This window comes from Eschrichtius robustus, chromosome 6 (genome assembly GCF_028021215.1).
Source record: "Eschrichtius robustus isolate mEscRob2 chromosome 6, mEscRob2.pri, whole genome shotgun sequence".
NCBI classification, from domain to species: domain Eukaryota; kingdom Metazoa; phylum Chordata; class Mammalia; order Artiodactyla; family Eschrichtiidae; genus Eschrichtius; species Eschrichtius robustus.
The window spans coordinates 48,070,362-48,096,476 of NC_090829.1; the positions used below are offsets into that span (position 1 = coordinate 48,070,362).

The 26,115-nt window shown below is 37.1% G+C and overlaps 1 protein-coding gene across 2 annotated transcripts in view; it reads left to right on the forward strand.

Annotated features, from left to right (window-relative positions):
- SERPINI1 (serpin family I member 1) overlaps positions 1 to 15,969 on the forward strand; it is a 73,594-nt gene extending 57,625 nt beyond the window's left edge. For both annotated transcript variants that reach the window (XM_068547403.1, XM_068547405.1), the window contains exons 6-9: positions 479 to 576; positions 13,717 to 13,803; positions 15,206 to 15,295; positions 15,654 to 15,969. In XM_068547403.1, the coding sequence (XP_068403504.1) occupies positions 479 to 576; positions 13,717 to 13,803; positions 15,206 to 15,295; positions 15,654 to 15,730 (352 nt within the window). In that variant the 3' untranslated portion in view covers positions 15,731 to 15,969. The remainder of the gene's footprint in view (positions 1 to 478; positions 577 to 13,716; positions 13,804 to 15,205; positions 15,296 to 15,653) is intronic.
- The last annotated feature ends 10,146 nt before the right edge of the window (positions 15,970 to 26,115 follow it).

The window sequence follows — 26,115 nt, forward strand, 5'->3', positions numbered from 1 at the left end:
GAGGCAACATCTTTTAAAAAGGAAATATTTAGTTCTAACCAGTTGTTTTTCACTTTTAATAAAAGAGTAATAAAAGCCTTTGCTTTTAAAAACTGCACTTGTTAATACAGCCATACTCGGTCCATATCTTTCACTGGAAAGATGGGTGATACAATTCATTGGTTTGATACAATCTCACTGGGAGAGATTCCATATTAAGACCAATCTGGCTTCTGACTTAATAATTTAATACTATTCTGTTATGTTATTCTTTTCAATGCTCCCTTTTTTTACAATAACAATCAAATACTACTTATAGTCAAAATCCAGTTTCAGTATAATTTACCCTCTATAAAACAGACTTTTAAAAATCAACATATCTAACATTTTATTCCTGTCCCAGGTAGCAGGATGCTGTAACTAAATACTTTTTAAAGGCTGTAACTAAATACTTTTAAAATGCTGTAACTAAATACTTTTTCCCCTCTGTGTTCTCCAGGTTCACAGTGGAACAGGAAATTGATTTAAAACATGTTTTGAAGGCTCTTGGAATAACTGAAGTTTTCATCAAAAATGCAAATTTGACAGCCTTGTCTGGTAGGAAATAAACACCAATTTTAAAAAAATGTTATTCATAAAGTTTTTTTAAAATGATGGTGGTGAATCCTCTATTTATTAAGGAGTTCTGAGGTAAAATATAGTTATCAGTTGCCAGATAAATATGAGAAATATATTTAACTTCTACAAGCAAAACTATAAATACAGTCACAACATTGTTTGTATTATTCTGCTCCATGTCTGTCTTTGATAGCAGATTATATTCTCCAGAAGACCTGTCTTATGCATCTTTGAATTCCCCATCACATCTGACAGAATGCCTTGTAGAGCAGATAATCAATAAATGTGTTGATTGAATATCTCAATATGTCCGGTTATAATAAATCATATGGGAAAGAAAGAAGGAAGAGAGGATAAATGAGTGCCTGCTGTGAGAACTAGATGCTTTTAAAAAGAACACCTGTGAGATGATGTAAATATTATCTTAAGTCTTCAATAAAAAACAATGGTTTTGAAGAAGTAGCTTCAAAATATACTTGACATATTGGGTGTTGAGTAATTTATTTAAAATATCCCAAGGGAAAACAACCAGTTAAATTATTTGATTCAGATGCCCTAATTTGGTCAGGATAAAAATCTTAACATATTAGTAACATTAAAGTACTTAGAAATGTAAAATCCTTTTGGAAATATTTTTAAAGCAGTTAATCCCAAGACACGTATTGAAATAAGGTACCTGTGAGTGTAAGATTTAGTTAGCTTAGATAATGATAATTTTCATCATTTCTATAGAACATGGGAAATAAAACAATATGTTTTCTGATGAGATAAAGAAAGATTTATATCAAGATAAAACAAGAGTTCAGAGCCCTAGGAGCTTGGATGTGAGCCATGAAGGTAGAATAAGTGGAGATTCAAAGGGTAATGGGTACATTGTACTTGAGGCAGAAATATATACATATTTGTGGTTCAAGCACAGGATAATTTAAAGTTCTTATACTCCTTTCCTTAGGAATTCAAAGAATGCTATACTGGCCAAATTCCAACTAAATAATTATATTTTGCTTTCTTACCATGGCTCTATTTTCAGTTTGATTAGAGTTTCCTCAGTGTGTCACCCAAACGTCTAGGCAGTTATTTCACACACACAGAATATTTACTGCTTTTCAGTCCTGAGGGAGTATCACTGCAGTGGCAGATCAATTATTGTGGTCCGTGTAGGTCAAATTTTTTGACCTATCTGGAAGGTTTATAAGGTAATATTTAATTGCCTTTACTATGTACAGAGACAGTAGAGCATAAATGTACATATGAGTGCAGATTTGAAATCACACTAGGCTCTCTCAGAGTTCATACAGTCTATAGTGGAAAGTCTTTGCTCTTTGATCAAACCTGCATCAGAACTGAATCCTTCTCAACATCCTGCTCAGAGCTGCATTCCCAGTACCTGGCCCAGGGCTGACACGTAGTTGGCACACAGTGGATGTCTGCTAGAGGATAAAACAAGGGAGAGAAGGAGAGAAGAGATTTACCCAGGGCCACCTTGTACATTATATTTCTTGAAACATTTAACTCCTTAAAATATTAGTAAGAGATCTAGGATTGGTCATCCTCAAACACTACCCAGTTCAGGTCTTCAGGATAACTGATGTAAAACCAACTTCTCAAGTTTTCAGTGGGAATTCTTTGATTCTTAAAATTCCTAGTTTTGCCACAGTCTTAGAAGTCCCGGCATGCCAGCCACCCCAACCAATACATTCTTCATTCTCTTCCTCTCTCTCTCTTTCACTCACACACACACATATACACAAATATATACATTACTTTATGAATCATTCATTCAAAAACTTTCTAGTGACACAGCTATAAAACTTTCCTCTCTGCTTCCTCTAAATTCAATAGCCTTTATTCCCTGCATCATTTTGGAGCACTATATGCTCTGCCTTACATGATTGGTGTCCTGTTCACATGTATACTTCTTTGCCTCCCCAAATTACATGAAAACCTTGATGATTACAGTGTTTATGACACTTAGTAACCCCACAAGTACCCAGGAAAATTATTAGCATGTATTTGGTTATTACTTTCTACTTCAGTGAGAATTTTCATGGTGTTTAAGATACACAAACTAATTATATTCAATGCCAAGTCTATTCCTTTCATTTAACAACTCTTTGTGAGGCAGATAGTGTGAGCAAAGTACTAGGTCATAAAAATGAAGAAATAATTAAGATATCATACCTGTTCTGAAGAAACACATAGATTCGTGGGGAGAAAGACATAAACAGCTGGGTTTAATAAAAGGAAGAGTGATAGAAATGTTTTATTGTAGTAGTGGTTCTTAACCAGGACAATGTTGCCCTTCAGGGAACATGTGACAATAGCTGGAGACCTTTTTGGTTGTCCCAATTAGGGAGAGCTACTGCCATCTACTGGGTGGAGGCCAGGGATGCTTCTACATCCCTGTGATCTACACTGCACAAGGCAGCTCCCATGACAAAGAATTATCCAGCCCCAAATTTCTATAGCAATGAATTGAGAAACTCTGTACTAGAGAAAGCATTATGGAAGCAGAAAGGAAAAAAATCAAAGGGGAGAATGGGAGGGAGCATATTGGGTCAAAAGATGGAGGAAGAGACTATATGTATTTTTTTTCTTTTTTTTTATTGAGGTAAAATCGGTATCTAACATTATATAAGTTTCAGGTGTACAACATAATTTGCTATTTGTATGCACTACAAAGTGATCACCACTGTAAGTCTAGTTACCATCTGTCGCTGTACAATTGACCTACTTCACCAATTTTGCCCACCCCTTTCCTCCGGTAACCTTCTCCTCTGGTAACCACCAATCTATACTCTGTATCTCCATTTTAATGGGTCTTTTTCTGGGGTTTTGTCTTGTTCTTTCATTTGGGATACACTCCTCTGTTCCCTCATTTTGCTTGACTCTCTGTGTTTGTTTCTGTGAATTAAGCAAAACAGGTACCTCTCCCAGTCTTGATGGAGTGACCACGTGTAGGAGATGAACCTTATTGTTCAACCTTTCCCCAGCTCTTGGTTGACTCCTGAACCCTTGTGATTGTCTAAGTAGCCTGGTTAAGACTTGATAAATCCCAGTTGTGGACAGTGTGTGAAGACCCAGCAGTGTTCCAATAAGAGGGATCTCAGTCAGCACCTGGTTTTAGGCTGATTAGAAGCCAGCTCTTCAGGCAGCAGCTTTTAAAGTATGCAAATCCATGCAGCCCTGTGGGTTCACAGTTATAAACCCTGCTGACTTCCAGACCAGATCTGAACATGTTCCTGGGTGACAGTTTGCAAAAATCAGGGTTTCAGATGAATGAATAAACTCTGGGGAGGTACCAGTAAGTTGTGGCGAGGCCAAGGGGGGGCTGAAGGATGGTATCTCCCTGCCTACGTTCCCTGTGAGCGCCTCTGTAGCCCCTAGATGTGTAACAAACCTGTAGCCTGTCCCTCAGGTTGAAGCTCCAAGACAAGGAAATGGACCTTTTTCACAGGCAGACTGGGGATGGTTTTAGTCTGCCGTCTGTGCAGTGCCCTGGGGGGGGGTGATAGCCTGCACACGACTGTTTCTCTGATTGTTACAGTCCTTTGGGGCCCAGAAATGCAAGCCCCTCTGGCCACCAGGGCCAGGCAATCAAGGGGCGCCCCCTGTGTGGGCCGTGCTCACCCCCAGCTTTAGCGATGCAGGTGAAGAGCGTTGGGGGAAGGGCACACCCTTGCCTCTAGCGAGGTGGAGGAAGAGCGCTGGGAATGGGGCACACCCAAGGCTACAGCAAGGCTATGCTTGTGTGTGCCCACCTGCACTAGCAAGGTATAGGGAGAGTGCAAGAACGGCGCTCACCCATGCCTCTGTCCCCAAAGAAAGTCCCAACTTGTCCCTGCCCCTCCAGCCGATGCTTTAAGATTAGCAAATGAACCTCCTTCACATAAAGTCCAGGCACTTCTCTAACTGCTGCCTTTGTACTGGGTCCTGGGATGAGTGAGACAGTGTGCAAGTCCTTTCAAAGGAGTATCTCAGGTCTCTACACCACCCTGGGTGCCCTGGACATAAGCCCCTTAGGTTTCCAAAGCCAGATGTTTTGGGGACCTTGTGTCTCCAGCGCAGGTCCCTAGGGTTGGGGTGCCCAACGTGGGGCACAAATACCTTGCTCCTCAGGGTGTAGCTCTGGACCTGTGAGATCCCTCCCTGTTGGAGGTCTCTGCGCCGGGGCATGGAGTTTTTGGTGGGACTGACCCTCTGCATCTCCTACCTGTCTCCATGAGGCCCTTTTATCCCTTGTTGTGCCTCCAGTTGGTCAGCTAATTATTAGTTCTTTTTCGACACTCGCTGTTCCATATGTAGCTTTAGATTTGGTGTGTCTGTGGGAGGAGGTGAGCTCAGGATCTTCCTACACCACCATCTTAGACCACCCCCCTCATAAGTATGTATTTAAGCTTCCAAATGCGTAGAACGTTTTTGAACAACATCTTAGAAAATGATAGAAGTGGTTGCCTCGAGAATACGGGACACAGGCTCTTAGATGCGAGAAGGGGTTTCGTTTCGTAGATCACTGTGTACTGTTTGGAAATCTACCTTGTGTATGTATAACTTCTTTAATTAAAAGCCTTACGGGGAAATCTTTTTAAAATAACATTATGAGTAGAATCTGAAAACTCGAAAGTACCCAGAAACCAATTCAGTACTATTGGGACACTGCTACATTCTAGAATCATGTAATGAGATTTTTATCTTTCTTTAAAAATAGTTAATGTGATTTAGCAGTGGACCAAAAATACCCTACGTGACATTCTCTTGCTTCTGCAAAACCTGAATGACTTGAGAGTCTTTTGCTAAGACCTCTTGAATCCGTGCTTTCATTTTCTGTTCCATGGCGTCTACTTTCATTTCAGACTCTCATTACTGCTGCCCTGGACTATTTCAATAGCCTCCTAAACGGTTTCCAATCTCTCCACCATCTAATCTGTCTTATCTACCACTGCCAAGATCAATCACCGTAAACTCACTCTCTAATCACTCCAGTTCCTGTTCAGAGCCTGCCTTTGGTCTGCTGTGCACCGTCCGCGCTCGGCAGGGCGTTCAGACCTCAGCTCCCTCCAGCCTCATCTCTGGCTGATTCCTTACACACAGCGTGTGCTCCAGCCAAACTGAACATTCGCTCTGCACCTCACATCCCCCCAGCCCTCATCTTTATGAAATTTCTCCCACCTGAAATACCTTTTGAACTGAGCCTCAGGTCAGATATCTCCAACTTTATTTAGCCACCATGATTACACCAACCAGAAGTAATCACTCCTTTTAAATACTACAATATTCCATTATTTTTCTTATGCCACATACCACATATAATTTCATATTATTATTATTTATGCATTGGATATCCCCCACCAGAATTTAAACTTCCACATAATTGACCCTTATGTGTGTTTAAGAAGCACCCAGCACTGTGCTTTCTGCTTCATACTCCCTGAATGAAGGAACAAATAAGACGAGATGCTCTGTATTTATTGTGTTTATTTTTTCACCTCAGTTTGATGTCCATTGCTTTTGACGCTAAATTCCATGAACATAAAACATAGTAAAGACTCATGCAATAAACATGGAATCTAGAGAGTGCTGAGAATCATTTTCTTCTCAGGCTCTATTTAAAATGCTCATCTAGTTGCAGCGAAGATCCTGTCATAGAGTCCATAGAGTCGGGCTATTTTTGTAATGGAAATGAAGGACCATCAGCATTTGGATTAATAGATAATCCTCTTGGAAGGTGTAAGGGGAAAGAGAAAGAGAGTACTAAATCCTTCAGCATGAAGTATGAGCTTTAATAAAGGAGCCAATGAAATAAAGGAATTAAGAAGACACAGCAAAAGCCATATTCAGGTCAGACTCAAGCGCTTAGATTTATGCTGGACTGACTCTTACATCCTGCCCTTGTTCGTTCTCTTTCTCCTTCTACCTGTAAGTCAGAGAGCTGTCTTTCTCTTCCAGCACCGTAATTCCAGTTCTACCCCACTTTCTTGCTTGGACTGTTGCAACAGCTGACACAGTTGATCTTCTTGCCCCCTGCTGATTGTTCATCCAATTCACGCTTTACAGCTGCTGCCACCGATACCTTCTAAAATCAAAGCCGTCATGTCCTGTTACTTCTGGACGAAGCCCGGGCTCTCCAGCATCATGGTCCAAGCTCTTAAAATCAAGCACATCCCCCGCCACTCCCCTCCTCCTCCTAGCCCCAGCTTCAGTTGGACCTTCAGGTCATCACCACTGCTTCTCTCACTCTGCAGATATAATTCTCTGTTTGGAATGCCCTTGTCCCCTTCTCTGACTTTCACTCTTCTACTTATTCTTCAAGAACCAGTCCAAATGTCGGCATCCCTGAGAAGCTTCCCCTGACATCTTGCCCTTCCTAGATGGTTTACTTTCCCTTCTCTGGATTCTGATAGGGCAAAGTGCTCTCACAAGTTCTACTTTTTCCTTGGATTGTTTGTTCTCATACCTGTCACTGAGCTCGGAGCTCCTCAGAAGCCTGGACTGTGTCATAGACATCTTTCTGTCCTCAGAGCCCAGCGTGGTGTGGGGAGCAGGATAGATGCTGGGTGGGTGCGTGCCCAGAGAAGATGGTGCTGGGCTCCGCCTGGCTCCAAGTTGGGGGCTTCTCTCAAGCCTCTGGCCCTCCTCACTCCCCATGCTCCAGCCACACAGGCTTTTTCTGGGTCCTTGAACACACCTCGCTTGTATCTGCCTCTGCACTAGGCTTTCCCCCCCAACTGCTAACTCTACCTTTAGGTCTGCCTGGGACTGGCTCCTCTGTATTCTTTAGGTCTCAGCTCAAATTAACCTTCTCAGACAAGCCTTTCCTAACATCCAATGTCAAGTAGCTCCTCTTCCCTCCCCTAGTCACCAGCCAACCCATCACTTTATATTATTTCTTATACTTACCATACCCTGAAATTGTGGTCATTTATTGATTTGCTTTTTTATTGTCCTTGTTATTTAATGTCTTCTCTCCCCCATTAGGAAGGAACTATTTAGCTCACCATAGTATACCCAGTGCATCAACAATGTCAGGCACATAGGAGGTGCTCAGTACAAGAATAAATGAATGAGAGAATAAATGAGTGAATATTTGCTGGTCTATAACAAAAATCTATGCAGAAAAACAAATAAGCAAACACTATTCCTACCTTGAAGGAGCTCAAATTCTAAAACCCTTTCTAAAGTTCATGGGTGGGGCTGAAGCTAAAAGTATTTTAGCAACTAAAGTACGGAGACAGACGTTTTTGGTATCCTAGGGTTCTGTTATGGAACTCCGTTCATTCTGTTATTTTAAGCATGTCCTTGAAGCGTGATGCAGAAATCCATTAAAATTGGCTGTTTAGGAACAGTGCCACAAAGGAAGTAGTGGCATACTCTTGCATGATGGCCATCCGGCCAGCGTTATGTCAATCACAGGTACTTAGAGCCTTTGGTGCCCTGCACGATACCTCATACGGGCAAGGTACTTGATAAATATTTGCTCAGTGACTGAATGAATGCCTTAGTATTTTGCCCTGCTTTTTTCAGAAGAGCTTGAATTACTGCCCAGCTTTTCTCTGGGGAACCTAGGGTTTGCTGGCACTGTTTCCATCTTATCCATTGTGAAAAGCCTTGCTCCACGCTGCCTGGAGAAAAGTAGGACCAGTTATTTGGCAGCAATGTCTGCTGTGGCCAGAAGGAGAAGACTGCTTGGGACCAGCGTGTGGGGTTTTTTTTGTTTGTTTGTTTGTTTTTTGTAGTTCTTTTTGCCATTGATTTATTTATTTCCATTTTTAGAGAATAGTTAACTTTTCTCTAACAAATAAGACAAACTCATCAGTGTAAATCTCTAACTCCCCTCATATTATGATTCCTCGAGTACCTGAGTGAGTACTTCGTGGCTGGAAATGTGCAAGGAACTGGGGATAGGGATGGGAGATAAATAGGATAGGAGGGTCCAGGCCCTCAGGGAATAAGTGCATGGCAGGAAAGATGGCCTTGATTGACGTATAATTACACGAGAATGAGCAATACTGGAGGGCAAACATAGAAGCTATGAACTTGCCTGTATCCTGCATGATCTGATCTCCTAAGATGTGGCAGCAGACACATTCTTGCTTAAACTACTTTCAGCTTATATTTTATTTTAATGTGACAGCTTGCAGTTTGTGCCTAGAGAAAAAAGTTTCATTTTCTTTTGTTCCCTCAGTGTTCATGATGTGATTTCTTACTTGTTAACATTTTCTCCTACTTGTATATCCAAAGGGGTGGTGTTTTGCTGAAGGTTAAGTGTTGTGAAGTCTTGTTTACAACTGCAGACATTTGCTGTCCTTGGTGTAGCAGTTAATCACCCCTGGGAGTTGGAACATTGGATTCAATCTTTATTTTGCTGTCTTTGAAATATATATGATGACAGTGGTCTGTTGGATCCCATTCCCTTTGCTCTTCTACTCAATTAGATTTTCAAGTTTTTCTAGTGTGTGTGTGGTCTTTGCATTCTTTCTCTCTCTGGGGCTGTTTTCCATCAATTTTCCTAGACCATCTACTTTGGATTAGTGTCACATGTTTTATTTATTACAAGAATAAACTTTATAGCTATAATTGTGAACAGAATTGTGGTCATGGTGCCCACAGAGTGACAACACCCAAAGTCTTACAATATGAAATAACTAACCCCTTTCATTCAACAGTTACTAAATGTTGGGTTAACTACTGGAAAATTACACACTACCAGGAAACTCCCTCTACTTAGGTTAGTTCATTCATTAAGCTCCCTAAATGCCAGAAGCCAGGGGCACTAAGGGGAAGGACACAATCCTTGCCTGAAGGAAGTGGACAGTCCAGGAAGAGAGAGATAGCAATGTGAATATGATATATTATGAAGGCTTAAATAGAATTAGATCCTGGGTTCAGTGGGAAAGAGTGATCAGTTCTACTTTAGTGGGGGGGGTAGGAATCAGGAGAGAGCAGAAAAGTCCTGGTAGGGTTCGAAGCTGAGCCTTAAAAGTAGATTAGGTGTCTCACTGTACAAGCGTTCAGTGAGTTTCTGGGGAAGCAAAGACACAGAAGTGATAAAGTGTGGTATGATCAGGCCATTGCCATTCAAATAATCTGGAGCACAGTGTGTAGAGTGAAGAATGCTATTTGGAAGAGGCAGAGGCAACCTCATGGAGGCCCTCATGTTACATACTGAGCAGGTGTGCAAGTGTGTTAATATACTGATGGGGAGATGGGAGGTAGAGCTAGCAGGAGAGGTGATAAAGGGTTTTAAGTAGGGGAGTAGCATGAATTGGTTTGTATTTGATGATCATCCCAGAGGAAGCTTTAATGTGAACGGGAGGCAGTTAGAGTACTTTTAACTGCTGTGTCATGATACACTAACATCCCCAGAAACTCATTTTAAAAAGTTATTTGTATGTGTTGCTGGGTTTAATTTTCTGATTTTGAAGAACTTTTACCTCCATATTAATAGGTGAGTTTGGTCTATGATTTTCTTTTCTTAGACAGTCCTTTTTTAATTTTAATAGCAAGTAAGACGACCCAGAGATGACTTAGATTGCTTTTATTCTTTTTCTAGAGTCTGGAATAGTTTTATCTCAGAAAATTCTGTTGCTAGAAGGTTTGGTTAAAGTTCCCTAGAAAACCATTTAGGCTTGGAGTCTTTAATTTTGAGGATGGGGCAAGATTCTGTCTACTGATTCAACTACTTTAATGGTTACTGGACTATTCATTCTGTTTTTTTCCTTGATTCAACTTTATAATTTAAATATTTTTATAAAATTGTAGTTGATGGCAAATCTTCTATTTCAAAGTTATCTGCATAAAGAAGCATAAGAAACTTGTGGGGAGAGTTGGAAATACTCTTTATCTTATTTGTAGAGGTGGGGTCATAGATATATACATCTATCAAAATTTACCAAATTGTGTATTATAAATAGATACAATGCATAGTAAATAAAATATACCCTTTAAAGTTAACATTATCTGCAGAAAATTATATAGTACTTTTCATGATTTTTAAAAATTCTCTTCTGTTATCTTTAGGTATGTTCTGCTTTTTTGTCTTAATATTGTTTACTTGGGTAATTTCTCTTTCTTCTTTGTAAATCTCATTATAGGTTTGTCCATTTCATTATCTTTTAAATAACTAGCTCTGTGGGAAAAACCCTCGGCATTCTTGCTTTCTTGATCTTTCTGCCGTGATGTCTTGCAGCATCCCTCCCCTAAAAACCGTTCTGTGGAGGTAAATGAGAGCACATGCAAGGTTTGGGGACTAGAGGAGGGTATACTTGGGGCAGACGCCAGGGTTGAAGGGATGAGAGTCCTTCTTTCAAGGTGCTTGGTACAGTCAGCAAATCAGGCTCAGGGGATATTGGAGGCAGTTTCCTTTGTGCAAATTAATGTGTCTGAAATGTCATTCGGTGTTATTGAAAACTCCCCTCAAATTTCTTTTTCTTTTTTTGTAATAAATTTATTTATTTTTGGCTGCGTTGGGTTTTCGTTGCTGCATGCGGGCTTTCTCTAGTTGTGGCGAGCGGGGGCTACTCTTTGTTGCGGTGCGCAGGCTTCTCACTGCGGTGGCTTCTCTTGTTGCAGAGCACGGGCTCTAGCCGCGCGGGCTTCAGTAGTTGTGGCACGTGGGCTCAGGAGTTGTGGTTCACGGGCTTAGTTGCTCTGCGGCATGTGGGATCTTCCTGGACCAGGGATTGAATCCGTGTCTCCTGCATTGGCAGGCGGATTCTTAACCGCTGCACCACCAGGGAAGTTCCTCCCCTCAAATTTCTGAACAGGGCTTACCTGGCAATGTGGACACTCCTTATCCTTTAGGAACTGGGTGCTGTCACTTTCGCATTTAGGGCCATTGATGCATGACTCTACCTTAACTGGCAGACTGATGAAAATGGGCAGCAGAGTCTGAAAATAATATAGCATCTGTTAACTACTAAATAGTTATATTTTACTGTCTTGGAATTCAGTGTTTGTTTTGCCTACTAAATTATTTTGACTAGTTGCTTAATGCAATTGATATTTTTCTTTTCATTTGCTAAAAAAACATAGTCATCTGGATTTGAGAAAGCTAATTATACTTAATTGTTTGATGTAAAACTTTATTGCTTTTAATTTTTCTTCTAGTTATCAAATGCATTCTAGAAGAAAATATCATAATATTTGAGACGGACTATTTCAAAATGCAGTGCTTCTATCTTAATGCTAAATATGAGCTGAGGAAGGAATATCCCTATTAAAATATAATCAGAGATGCCACCAGTTTGTCTTGGGGCTTATTCAAAATAAGCAGGTGCTTTGCAACAGGTGTACCAAAAATGTTGTTGACCATCGTTTTCTATCGGTATCAAGTAATTATGTGTTTTTGAAAGTATTACTAAGTAGTTTAATGGGAAGTCAATTGTGCTTTTACTGAATAGGGCTGGGCATCAGCAACAAAGTTATTTATCTTAAATATGAAGTAGACCTCCTGGGATTAGAAAAAAAAACTGGTACAAACTTGAGTAATCCTTTATCTTGCTTCTTGTGCTATTTTCCTTTTTATATATTTGAAGTATCTTCTGTTTGTTTTGTTTTAATCTTGGGGAAAAGTGGGAAACCCAAGACTGAAGGCTATTGTATTGTATGCTTTGCTAGGGCTGTCGTAACAAGGCACCACAGACTGAGTGGCTTAAATAACAGACATTTATTTTGTCACAGTTCTGGAGGCTGGAGGTCCAAGATTAAGCTGTCTTCAGGGTGGATTTCTTATGAGACCTCTCTTCTTGGCTTATAGATTGCCATTTTCTCCCTATGTCTTCACATGTATTAGTCAGGGTTTTACAGATAAACAGAACCAATGGATGAATGGATATACATATATATATATATATATATGGAGAGAGATGGATATATGCATTTGCATGTATATATATATATGTAGAGAGAGAGAGAGAGATTAAGAGATTTATTTTAAGGAATTGGCTTGCACAATTGTGTAGACTTTGGAAATATAAAATCTGCAGGGTAGGTCAGCAGGCCAGAGACACAAGGAGGAGTCTGAAGGCAGTCGGCTGGCAAAATTCCTTCTTGCTCAGAGGAAGCTCGTCTTTGTTCTATTAAAATCTTCAGCTGATTGGATGAGGCCCACCCACATGATGAGAGTAATCTGCTTTACTCAAAGTCCACCAACTTTAATGTTAATCTCATCCAGAAAACATCTTTGCAGAAACATCCAGAATAATGTTTGACCAATTATCTGGGCACTGTGGCCAAGCCAAGCTGACACATAAAATTAACCATCATGCATGGTCTTCCCTCTGTACCTGTCTGTGTCTAAGTTTCCTCTTCCTGTAAAGAAACCAGTCATACTGGATTAGGGCCCACCCGAATGACTCATTTAAATTTAAGACTATCTCCAAACACAGTCACATTCTGAAATCTTGGGGGTGAGCGCTTCCACATATGAATTTTAGAGAACAAATTCAGCCGATAACAGCCATTAATTTAAAAGTAAGCATAACTAGAAAGACAACTGAAAGGGAAAAACAGTCCTCCTAATATTAAAAATGTGTTATTTCCTCTGACTTTAGGATAAAGCATGTTTTTGAATCCTCAGATAAACCAATTAATTGGAATGGGAAATAACTTTTTAATATATTCCTGTTTCTACAACCTAGAAGTCAATTTTGTTTTCCTTTGCCAAGGATATTTCTATTATCACAGTAACTAGAGATTAGATTTTAGAAAATTTTTTATTCTGGTTATATGCGGATTTCTGTTTTCATTTTATGTTTTGAAATTTCAAGTTAGTGAGAAACATGTAAGGTGTTTTATCTTGAGTTATGAACTAATTTGAGGTTGCTATTAAAAACAGAGCCACGTTTCTGCTTTTCCTGGCAATATAAGAAATAAACGATGGGAAAATTCCCAATAAAAATGAAGGAGAAAATCAACAAGAGAATATAAAATAAGGACAAAACAGAAAACACATCGTCAATGGTTCTTTCAAATCATAAATGTAATCTTACAACATTATCTCTTATGTTTTATATCAGTATCTTATATCACTTATATTTCTCAAATCTGTTTAACTAAAGGTAAAGTGCTTCCCTTTCTCTGATACCAAAGAAATGCTTCTGTTATCTCTTTTTTTTGCAGATAACAAAGAGATTTTCCTTTCTAAAGCAATTCACAAGTCCTTCATAGAGGTTAATGAAGAAGGCTCGGAAGCTGCTGCTGCTTCAGGTGCCAAATTATTGTTTTCCAAAATCTTCTCACTTTTTTGAGATTTGTATTTTTAAAGCAATCTTGGGTGGGGAAAGGGGGTCATTTAGAACTAAGCCGAAAAACTGACGCTGCTCTAACTTAGAAGTCAAGCTAATGATGAACCTGCTAGAATTTTCCAAATAGGATATGAAGCATGCACTCATTTCAGTGCCCCATACAGAGTAACTCCCATCTCTAATGAGAGGCAGGAGGAGATTGTCAGCTCTGCAGAATAGATTTTCCTGCTGTGCTGCCTGTTTAAATATTTTAAATATTTCCCTGCTGCCCAGTTAATCATTTTTCTTTCTACTTAATTATTTTTGGAAGTTAGTTCTTAATTTGGTCAGTGAAGAGCTTTGAGTTTTTAAAAAGCACATGCACAAACAAGAGTGCATGATAGCATGCAATACATAATTTTAAGTTAATAATAAAATAATAATTTTAAATACAAAATTTTTTTTAATTTACCTAAATTACGTGTCCAAAGCAAAATGGTAAATGTCCTTGGTTATTTTGAATGTTCTGACTTCCTTAGTTAAGCAAGAAGGATTTTTCTTTTTTTTTTCATTTGTTTGTTTGGATTTGTTTCAATATCATGTTCAACAGCCATCATCAAATTTTGGTAGGATTTTTCCCTTCTCCGGTAAAATGTAACATATCATATTTGCACAAATTATTTTTAACTTCTGCATACATTTGTCCATTAAAAGGATCTCATCAGTTAAAATGGTGTTTTCGGGAGGAAATAGAAACAGTAGTCTCAGGCATCGAGAAAGCTTAAAATCCTACATAATTTAATCTTGGCCTTTTCCTGACAACAAATCACCCCGCAGAAAGTATAAAATGATTATCTCACAATAAGGATCTCAAGGGAATTCAATTTCCCAGCTGTAGGAAACACCATTGCATCTCTCCCTGCTGTATTTTCTCTTTAATCACTGCTGTTCTGGCCACTTGCTAGAAGCCTGGTGACTTGCTATGTAAAAATCCCCATTTCATATAAAAGAAATAATGATTTGAGAATATAAAGAAACTGTTTTTTGTTTGTTTGGGGTGTTTTTTTTTCCCCTTTCCTTGACTCAAAGCTCATTTTAGTAAAGCTGTAAGTATTTATCTGAGACTGAGAATAAAAATTTGTAACATGCAAAATAAATTGTCCTATATTTTTGGTGGGATGATGAGGGAACTGTGTGTGTGTGTGTGTTTGGTTTTTTTTAAGATCAAGTAGAAATGTTAACACATTTACAATTTTTCTCTAAGTCTTTAAAATCTTGTTTCGTGTAAGTCATTACCTTTGCGTTAAACATAGATAGTCTGGAGAAATTACTCATTAGTCCCCGCACATCCACAGACGTGTAATTACTTTCTCTCTGCGTTACAGGAATGATTGCAATTAGCCGGATGGCTGTGCTGTATCCTCAAGTTATTGTCGACCATCCATTTTTCTTTCTTATTAGGAACAGGAGAACAGGTAAGTCTGTTATGAGAACAGAACTTTAATAGGCCAAAAAGAAATCATTTTTTTAATTGAAAACATTTTCCGCATTATTTATCAGATGTGTTCAAATGATTTTTTAAATGAAAATAATTTACTTACATTTTTATCTTTAGAATTTATGAGTATCCAAGGACACAATACTTATCACTGAATCTTTTACTGCTTGTATATTCAGAAGACTTATAGTTTATTCATAAAGCTGAGGTTATTGGAGACCAGTGTTCTTGCTTTCATTTATAATGTACAATTAGAATATTGCTAATTGTAAGCAAGAAGGAAAATAAATATCTTTTGTTCAACTCCTCTTTTGTTCATTCCCAACCCAATGCAGGTACAATCCTATTCATGGGACGAGTCATGCATCCTGAAACCATGAACACCAGTGGACATGATTTTGAGGAACTTTAAATCATTTTATTTAAATAATAAGGAAAATAGTAACTAAGCACATTATGTTTGCAACTGGTATATATTTGAGACTTGTGGTTTACAATATATCTTAAGATAGTACTTAAAATAGCTCCCGATAAAAACAATGTATGTAAATTATAAGCCAACTTGTCAAGGAATGTTATCCGTATTATTGAGGTAATGATCCTGTCATGTCATTGTGTTTGTTGTGCTAGTATTTAAAATAAAAGTACATAGTGAACATGTGAACAGCTCTGTTTTTCATTTTAGAAGTTGTAGTATAAAGATACCTCTAGGTGAAATTTGGAAACAATGATGTTTCTGGACATCTTAAGTCTTTTATAATCATGCAGAAACAAAGCACCAAAGTAAATTAGCATCATACATAACAAGCAACAACAAGTGAGGTGAAGACAGGTACTCTGCAAAAATTCTAATTGCTGATTCTCTGAAGACAGTGTATAGTGTAATATAAAAACCTGCACACTGAACATCTTCTGTGTGGCTCCATGACAAAACTTGTTAGAAAAAAATAGGGCTAGGCCAACCCATAGATTATAGCTATAGCTTATTGACTTTGTCTTTAAAGATCATTGGCTTCATAAGGGTGATGTAGATTATGAGCCTGATATATCACCATGTTTTGCTGTGGCAAGTAAAATCTGAACTGTAGCATAGTTCCCAAAAGTCCCCCACTAAGCCAAAAGAGCAAATTAATGATAAAAATATGCCCTCTGGTATGTCACCGGAGAGTTAACTAGAAAAACTCTGTTAGTACAGATACTAGAAACTAGCAGATCATAGGCTGAGAGCTGCCCACAGGGATGTTTTTGTTTGTTCTGTGCAAGAGGTTTTCATGTTTTGAACTTGAATGTCTGTAACTGGAATAACACATTCCTTGCTTCTCCCATTGGTTACCTGATGGCTCTGGGATGCATTTGTTTGAGACCTCTTGAGAGTTGTAATAAGTCCTTTGCATAATATTTTGGTCTTATTTTCTAGTACAAGAGTAGTCGATTCCAACGGGGACAGTGTCAATTTCTTAAGTTCTCCAGTAAATTATTTTGTTAACCTGTGGCTGAAATAATGGCATTCCTCTGGGGGGAAGAAAAAAAAAAAGAATGGTCTTGTCATGTTCCATGAATGGAACGAGGTCCATTTATTGCCAAATTTTTGATTCTATGATTAATAAATTCTGAAAAAGTTTGAAACGTTTCAAGATTTAACAGAAACAGTTTGTATGTGACTCTCTTGTGTGTTAGGTATTTTGCTATGGTTTGGAGCTGTTAAGAAGAATTGATATTATTATTAACTTTAATTCTGTTCAGGAGAGTTGTGATTTGAAGCAACCAGGCCTGACCCTTGACATACTGAATTCTAAACTTGGAGAAAAAACTTGAAAATTTGCATTTTAAACAAGTTCCTTTGGTGATTTTGTTATACACTATATCTTGAATATTGCTAAAATAAAGGATACAGGTGGAACACTTATACACTAGTTGTTTAAATATGATTAATTTATAGAAAGTTAGGTCAATCAATGAAGTATCCTAAATTAGTGCTTCTCAAATTTATCTGTAATGGAATCACTTGGGGATCTTATTAAAAATGCAAATTCTCATTTGTAGATCTGCGGTGGGACCAGAGATTTTATATTTCTAACAAGTTCCCAGGTGATGCCATGGCTGCTGACCCACGGATTCAGGTTGGTAGCAAAGCTCCACTTAACATAGGTTTACATGTTTGATATTTTTACTTATGGAAACAGAAAAACTGTATAATTTTCATGCAACTTGGAGAGATTCAGGAGTTGGGGTTGTAGCTTACATTAAGAGTGCTATGAATTTATACAAAAAGAAAAAAATGGTTTTACCCTAAAGCTTTTTTTTCTGTTATACATAGAAAACTGCAGACTTCCTCTGCGTATTAGAACACTTGAAATACAGTTTTTAAAAATATAAAGACATTTATAGGCAATGCCCATGAAAGAATTTATGAGTATCCAAGGATACAATACTTATCACTGAATCTTTTACTGCTTGTATATTCAGAAGACATATTCATAAAGCTGAGGTTATTGGAGACCAGTGTTCTTGTTTTCATTTATAATGTACACAGATTGGGCTAACTAATGTTGATTCAGCATTGATATTCTGAGTTTGTGGTGTTCTTTATTACCATATCACTACTTCTTAAGCATTACATATATTGCTACACCTGTGTAGCCATCAGTCAACTAAATGAGTTACCTATAAGGAAGAGTAAACATTATTAGACAAGCATGTGGCTTTTATAAAGCCCAAAATGCAATTTGTGTTAGCTGACATAAGATTAAACTCTACCATTCAGAATGTTTACCATAAAATATTTCAATACAATTTAGATGTCCCTTAAATGAAAATGGATTCTGCCTTGTTATTAGCATGTTTGTGGAGTGCTTAAAAATAGAATACTTGATAGTACCGAGTTTTCCCTATTGTTTGATTTTGTTTATAATTTCTTCAATAATTTCCTTTCTATTGAAAAAGTAAATCTTTTTTTTTTAGTTTATTTTTTTTAAATTGAGGTATAGTTGATTTACAATATTATATTAGTTTCAGGTATACAACATAGGCATTCAAAATTTTTATAGATTATACTCCATTTAAAGTTATTATAAAATATTGGCTATACTCCCACTGCTGTACAATATATCCTTGTGGTTTATTTATTTTGTACATAGTAGTTTGTACCTCTTAGCTCCCTTACCCTATCTTGCCCCTGCCCTCTTTCCTCTCCCCATTGGTAACCACTAGTTTGTTCTCTATATCTGTAAGTTTGTTACATTTTCGTTATATTCATTTGTTTGTTTTATTTTTTAGATTCAGCCTACAAGTGATAGCATACAGTATTTGTTTCTCTTATTTCACTTAGCAGAATACCCTCTAGGTCCATCCACATCGTTGCAAATGGCAAAATTTCATTCTTTTTTATGGCTGAGTAATATTCCATACATATACATGTACCACATCTTCTTTATCCATTCATCTATCGATAGGCATTTAGATTGCTTCCATATCTTGGCTGTTGTAAATAATGCTGCTATGAATACTGGGGTGCATATATCTTTTCAAATTAGTGTTTTCATTTTCTTCAGATATATACCTAGGAGTAGAATTACTGGATCATATGGTAGTTATATTTTTAATTTTTTGAGGAGAAAAATTAAAAAGTATAGTTCAGTTCCATTTCCTTTAAAATGTATAAGTTAGCACAGATACACACATGCACACACACACACACAGTGTGCACAGCCAGCTTATGAAAACTTTTCTATGTATCTTATATTTTGGGGGGGAAATCAACAACAATTATACATCTGCTTTTATTTTAAACCATTTTTCAGCTTCATTGAGGTATAACTGACAAATAAAATTGTATATATTTAAAATTTACAATGCAATGATTTGATATATGTATACATTGTGAAATGATTACCACAATCAAGTTGATTAACACATCTATCACCTCACACAGTTACCTTTGTATGTGTGTATGTGTGTGTGTGTGTGTGTGTGTGTGTGTGGTGAGAATGCTTAAGATGTACTGTCTTAGCAAATTTCAAGCATGCAATACAGTATTCTTAACTATAGTCACCATTCTGTACATTAGATCTCCAGAACTTATTCATCTTATAACCGAAAGTTTGTACCCTTTGATCAATATCTCCCTATTTCTCCCACCCACCTGCATCTAGAAACCACCATTCTTCTCTCTGTTTCTATGAGTCTGACTATTTTATTTTTTTTGGTTTCACATACAACTGATACCATACAGTATTTGTCTTCCTTTGTCTGGCTTATTTCACATAGCACAAGGCCTTCCGAGTTTATCTCTGTTATTATAAATAACCCCCTCAGCCCTGGCAACCACCATTCTATTCTGTTTCTATGTATTCTACTATTTTATTTTATTTTATTTTATTTTATTATTTTATTTTATTTATTTTATTTTATTTTAATTTAATTTAATTTTATTTTTTTTTTATTTTATTTTTTTATTTTATTTTATTTTATTTTATTTTATTATTTTTAGATTCTGCATTATGGGTGAGTTCATACAGCATTTGTCTTTGTCTGGCTTATTTCACTTAGCATGGTATCCTTCAGAGTCATCCATGTTGTTGCAAATGGCAGGATTTCCATCTTTTTATGGCTGAATAATATTCCTTTGTGTGTGTGTGTGTATACATTTGTGTATATTTATATATATGTATATATACATATGTTACACAGGAATGCATATATTACATTTCTTTATCCATTCATACATCAGTGGACACTTAGGTTGTTTTATGCCTATTATGAATAATGCTGCAATAAACACAGGAGTTACAGATATCTTTTCAAGATACTGATTTCTTTTCCTTTGGATATATATTTTAGATATCAACTCCTTGTCATATATATGGTTTGCAAATATTTTCTCTCATTTTGTAGGTTTCCTTTTCATTTTGTTGATAGTTACCTTTGCTTTACAGAAGCTTTTTAGTTTGATGTAATCCCACTTGTTGCTTTTGCTTTTGTTGCCTGTGCTTTTGGTGTCATATCCAAAAACTTATTGCCAAGACCAGTATCAGGATATTTTCCCCTATGTTTTCTTCTAAGAGAGCAAATCTAGAGAATATGAAACTTAACTCAGCTGCTTTGTTTCATGTCTGCCAACTAAGTTATTCTTGAGGGAGTTTGAAGCCTCTACATGAACATAAAAATAGCTAATGAAAAAAACTGTGTCTTATGAAAACTGGGAGAGATATTTCCACAAAATAATCAGTTTACTTATAGAAGATAGTTTAACATTAATAAGCTAAAAGCTAAAGGTGCATTATATATATATTGGCGTCTGATTTTGATGAGACAAAGATGCATGGATTTGTGAAAAAGTGTTTAATAAAATAAAATAAAACCAATGCAAATAAAACACGTACTGTCCTTTGTCCAAATTCACCCTTTATTATGTCTTGAGTATAGACACACTTTTCCTCTCTTTGAAAATTGCAGAGGTTTTTGTCTATTTGGGGGAAAATTACATGGTTATTTGTGACATATGGCATGTTCCAGAAAATGTTTTTTCAGCAGTCATCCCAGCTACTAGCTGATATAGCAGTTTTTTCTCTTTTTCAAATAGGAGACAGTGTTTCATTTCTCCCCTTTTCTGAAAATTTTGTGATAATTCACAAATATATAAATCTGACACTTGTTCACGCAATTGCTCTTTATCTGTTATTCAAGGAAAATTGCTGATGGAGAGATCATCTTTTTCTATATGATTGAGTTACCTCCCTTCAAGTATTTTCTGCTTAAATATTTATAACCAGGTACCTATGGAAAAACATGGGCTGTGTGCATGAGACAGAATCAAGTTTAAACACCAGATCTGCCACTTACTAGATGTCTGTCCTTGGAACAAGGTTGTTTAATTTTCATCTGTATATTCAAATAGTAACACCTACTTCATAGGATTATCTGAGGATTAAATGATATAATGTGTATGAGGAATATAATAAGTACTTGACACATAGCAGTCAGTGATGAAAGGCTAGCAATTAGCATTAACATTACCATATTTCAGCTCTTCTAAGGCACATAATTTTTCACATTTTAACATTAAGAGAATGGAGTGATCAATGGTGTCTTACAGTTGCTGGTGAAGGTAACAACCAAGACTTAGATGGCATTGCCCGCGCACACAGTAATCTTGTTGCATGACGGCTGTCTGACTGTAATCTCTTGGCTTCTCAGTCCACAAACCATTTGAGAAAGAATCACAGTGGCTATTTGAAGAAGCATTGTGAATCCTGGTTATCGTCTGAAAACCTTGCATTGATTTTTCTGTCAGATAAAGTGCCAGTTTCAAAACTTGTGGAATAGTTATTAATAGCTTAGAAGAAAGTCCTAGAGACAAAAGTTGTGCTACGGGCATGACTGTGTCACCAGTGCTCTTAGTGCTGTAGGGGATAATGGTGTGGGCAAACGCGGACATCAATCACTGCACAGAAAGTGACTTGGAGCTGGACTCTGTATTTTAGAAACATTTTACTTTGCTTATATTTTCTTTTTAATATATACGTAAGTATGATCTACAATAAAATGTATTTAAATAAGTCTAAATAGAAGATATACTTAATGTTTCAAATGAGTTTGAAATAAACATTCTGTTTAACATGTCATAGTTTTACTGAAAGTGATTTTTTTCTTTCTAAGCTGTACGTAAAACAAAGGAGTGTCCTACAACTGATGTCTTGAATTGGATGAAGTAGCATATTATTCACAGCAAGACTTGTGAAGGAATCACATTTATTAAAGTACATAGCGAGTGGAAATGTCACGTATAAATTCCAACGGAGATGGCTTTCATTGGCTCTCAGAAGGGTTATTTAGAAGTTCAAATTCAAAAAGAGGGGAGAGGAGAGTGTGTGAGAGAGGAAAGGAAAAAGGGAGTAGAACAGCAAATATTCACAAGCTACTTGCAAATAGTAATTATTTTCAGCAAAATGACTCTACAGTATCTGACGTAGACTGAACTTGGTCATTAAAAAACATCTGAAAGAAGAATTTTTCTGACATCCGTCACATAGAAGTGAATGTTAATGACCGGAATGCATGTGAGGAGGGCAGAGTGGGAGGGTGGGAATACTGAATCTAGTTTATCTTTTTTTAAAAAAAATTACATCTCTTAATGTAGCTTAACATTCTCGCCTTACATACTGTACGTGCTAATTAGAGGCAATCCATGAGGAGGCTGATAATTATCAGATTAAATGGCAGAGGTTTAATTTTGTCCTGAAAATTTTTTTTCTTCCAATAAAAATCTTTCCTCCAATAAGATTGTTTACAATTAGCTTGTCTTAACAATTCATAAGCTATAGAAGCTATAATCACACAATACTTCCTTAGCAACAGACTTTTAATTTTTAATTTCATTATCTTTACATGGATTGATTTCTAGGGCATTTCCTATGTCATAATGATGTCAATGGAAGAAAATTTTAAATGAATGCTAGATCTTGGTATTTCTGAAAGAAAATATTTTTCTAATTGAAATTATTCAGAAATATTTACTTGAACCAAATAAGGTGGAATGCATTTTGTTCATTAGGCTTCTACTTCAAATAGTAGTTTCTGAGTTTTTTCATTAATATCTCTTACATTAATAAAGCTAAAATTCTTTAGCAAGAACTAAAGTGTTAGCTTTTACCTGGGCAAGTTTTAAAAGGGAAAATAACATGCCACAAGATGTCACTGTAATCCTCATAAACTGATAAGTGTAGTAACTGCTTTTATTTCAACATTTAAAGAACTTAGGTGAGAAAAAAACTCCTCACAATAGGCACAAAGCAGTTGGTAGCTTTACCGTCTATCTTTTCGAATCTAAACATAACTATAAAAAGTACACCCCGGAATAAGCCTCTGGCATTCAATGACAACTTTCATAGAATAGAGTAAGAATCTTTCATTCTTCTGAAATGAAATCATCTTCATTTTTATGACACAATTCTATCTAGCCTATTTCTAATTCAGATTTCAAGTAGAATAATACTTTGGACTCATTGGAAATAAAAACTCCAGGTTAAAGATCCAGTAAAAGCTCTTTATACCAGTTCTATGATGCCTTTGATGTCTACGGAAGACTCCACTGCCAGCCAGAATGGACGTAAAATTGTGAGAAAAACACAGCGTGGGCCATTAAAAAAAAAAGGAACAAAAATCCTCCCTGGTAATATACTCAAGACAAAAATTATAAGTGAACTACTCATTCTTGTTAACTTCCAGTTGAAAATCTCCTTCTGATTCACATCCTATAGTCAAAGCACACAGATTAAAAGGGAATCTATGAACGTCGTTTTCAACTATAATGAAAAACTCATGGGGAAAAGTGAGTTTAGTTGGTTCTTTCAAGATCACTTTTACCATTACTGGTAGAGAGAACAACCTGTCGTTTATTAAAGAAAGTTCTTTTAATGCTTTGAACATGTAAAATAATATTATATTCAGAAATTTTAGGCTGTAGTTACAAGGGACTGATTGTTTTGCATACATGGATTTGGAGGCTTTTTAAAAAAAAGTTGTCCCTTACTTTTTGAAAAGGAATGTCTCATTGAAAACATTTTAAAAAGCAAATCCCGCTGTACACCTGAAACTACTGGTAATATAATACTATACATAACTATACCTCAATTAAAAAAAATTTTAAAAAGCAAATCCCTATAACTAGTTATATGAAAGCCTTTGCCACCTGCAACTTTGGTCATCACTTTTGCTTTTACTGAATTTTTTTCCATATTTATTCACTTAATTACTAGTTAATCATGCTACAAAGAGCTACAAAGATGAATTAGACACCGAGCCAACAGACTCTTAAAGCTCTTGAAATCCAGCTGAAGGAGGCAACTGTTTAAGCAGATGATGTTAGGATAGAAGCTCATACTGGGTGCAGCTGGGCATAGATGAAAAGGTGAGTTCACCAGGAGGGGGGGTAAAGAGGTCAAGCCTATATAAATTTCAAACAGGAGGCAACAAAGACGTTCAGATGACTGTTTTTTTCACTAGATATGCTGATTTATTTCCCTCTATACTGAAAGAAAACCTGCCAAAATGCATGATTTCAGTTTTCTTTTCGGTTTGAAAAATTTACTTAGCTCATCAAACCAACCATTTCATTGTTAATGTCAAAGAAATATAAGAAATTGTTTACTTGGAGATAGAAAACATTTCTAAAGAGATGTTCTCTGAAGTAATGCTCATGTGGCTGCATAATCATATTGAATTCCACACTTATTTGCTTCAGCACATAACTCACTGCAACAAAGAAGTGTTTGTCTATTGATCTCCTGGTCTGTAAAAAAAGGAAAAGGTGAAAAAAAATTACAATACTTTAATGGAGAATAGAGATACAGCAAATCCTGAGTTGATCTTGTCAGCTAGAAGTTCTGTCCCCATTAGTAAAGCATGTTTTGATCCCCAAACCTAGTCTCCGGAGTTAGGAAAACAGCTTCTCCTCTGTGATAGCCACAGCTAGACCTACCTGTGGGAAGTCCCAGCCCAGGCATACATGGCAAACTCCTTGGCCTTGACATTCAGGCTCAGGGAACAGAGATTACTCCAGTGCTGGCACAGAAAGAATTTCTGTGGCCAGAGGTTTTACATCATTACAAGGTGACAGAGTTCCTAACTGGTAGATGGACAGACCTGTAAGCTGATCCGGGGCAATGACCTGGCTGGAAGTAGACAAGAACAAGTTCACAGTCCTCATGGTCTTCCAACCTTGGGGAGACCTCTCTCCAAAAAAATCAGCAGGACCACCAATTCCTGGGTGACGTCTCTAAGGGAGGAATGGAGTACTGCGCCCACCCACCCACATCTGGTGGTGTTTGCATCTTTGACCGGCTTCTTTGCTCTTTGGGGAATAAACTCAAGTACTGGCCACCTAAACTAGGTCCGAGACGTTCCCATACCCACCCTGCAGCCCTAACCATCTTCTTTGGTCTGACCTAGTACCTGCTGTGGCTTCCTCTTAAAGTAAGAATGTCAGCTACTGTCAAACAGAAGATATTTTCCTCAGAGAATTAGATTTTTTTTAAATTTTAAAACAATTATCAAAACAAAAAGCCTCAATAGCAGCAAAAAAAAATCCAAACAATATGATTATAAAATAAGCAGAGGAAACGAATAGATATTTTTTCAGAGAAGACATTCAGATAGCCAACAGGTAAATTAAAAAGTGCTTAACATTACTAATCATCAAGGAAACGCAAATCAAAACCTTTTAGAATGGCTGTCATCAAAAAGACAAGCAGTAACAAGTACTGGCAAGGATGTAGAGAAAAGGGAACATGTGTGTGTTGTTGGTAGGAATGTAAACTTGTGCTGCCACGATGGAAAACAGTATGGAGGTTCCTCAAAAAATTAAAATTAGAACTACTGTATGACACAGCAATTCCACTTCTGGGTATACTTTCAAAAGAAATGAAATTACTGTCTCAAAGAGATATCTGCACCCCCATATTCATTGTAGCATTATTTACCATAGCTGAAACGTGGAAACAACCTAAGTACCCACGGATGGATGAATGGATAAAGAAAAGATGATGTATATATACAATGAAATATTATTCAGCCATAAAAAAAGCAGGCAATCCTGCTGTTTGCTATAACATGGATGGACCTTGACGGCATTATGCTAAGTAAGATACTGCATGATCTCACTTACATGTGGAAACTGAAAAGATTGAACTCACAGAAACAGAGAACAGATTGGTGGCTGCCAGAGGCCAGGGGTAGGGGGTTGTGGGCTGAAGGTGGTCAAAAGGCACCTCAAAACCCCAAACCTAACAGTTCATAGAA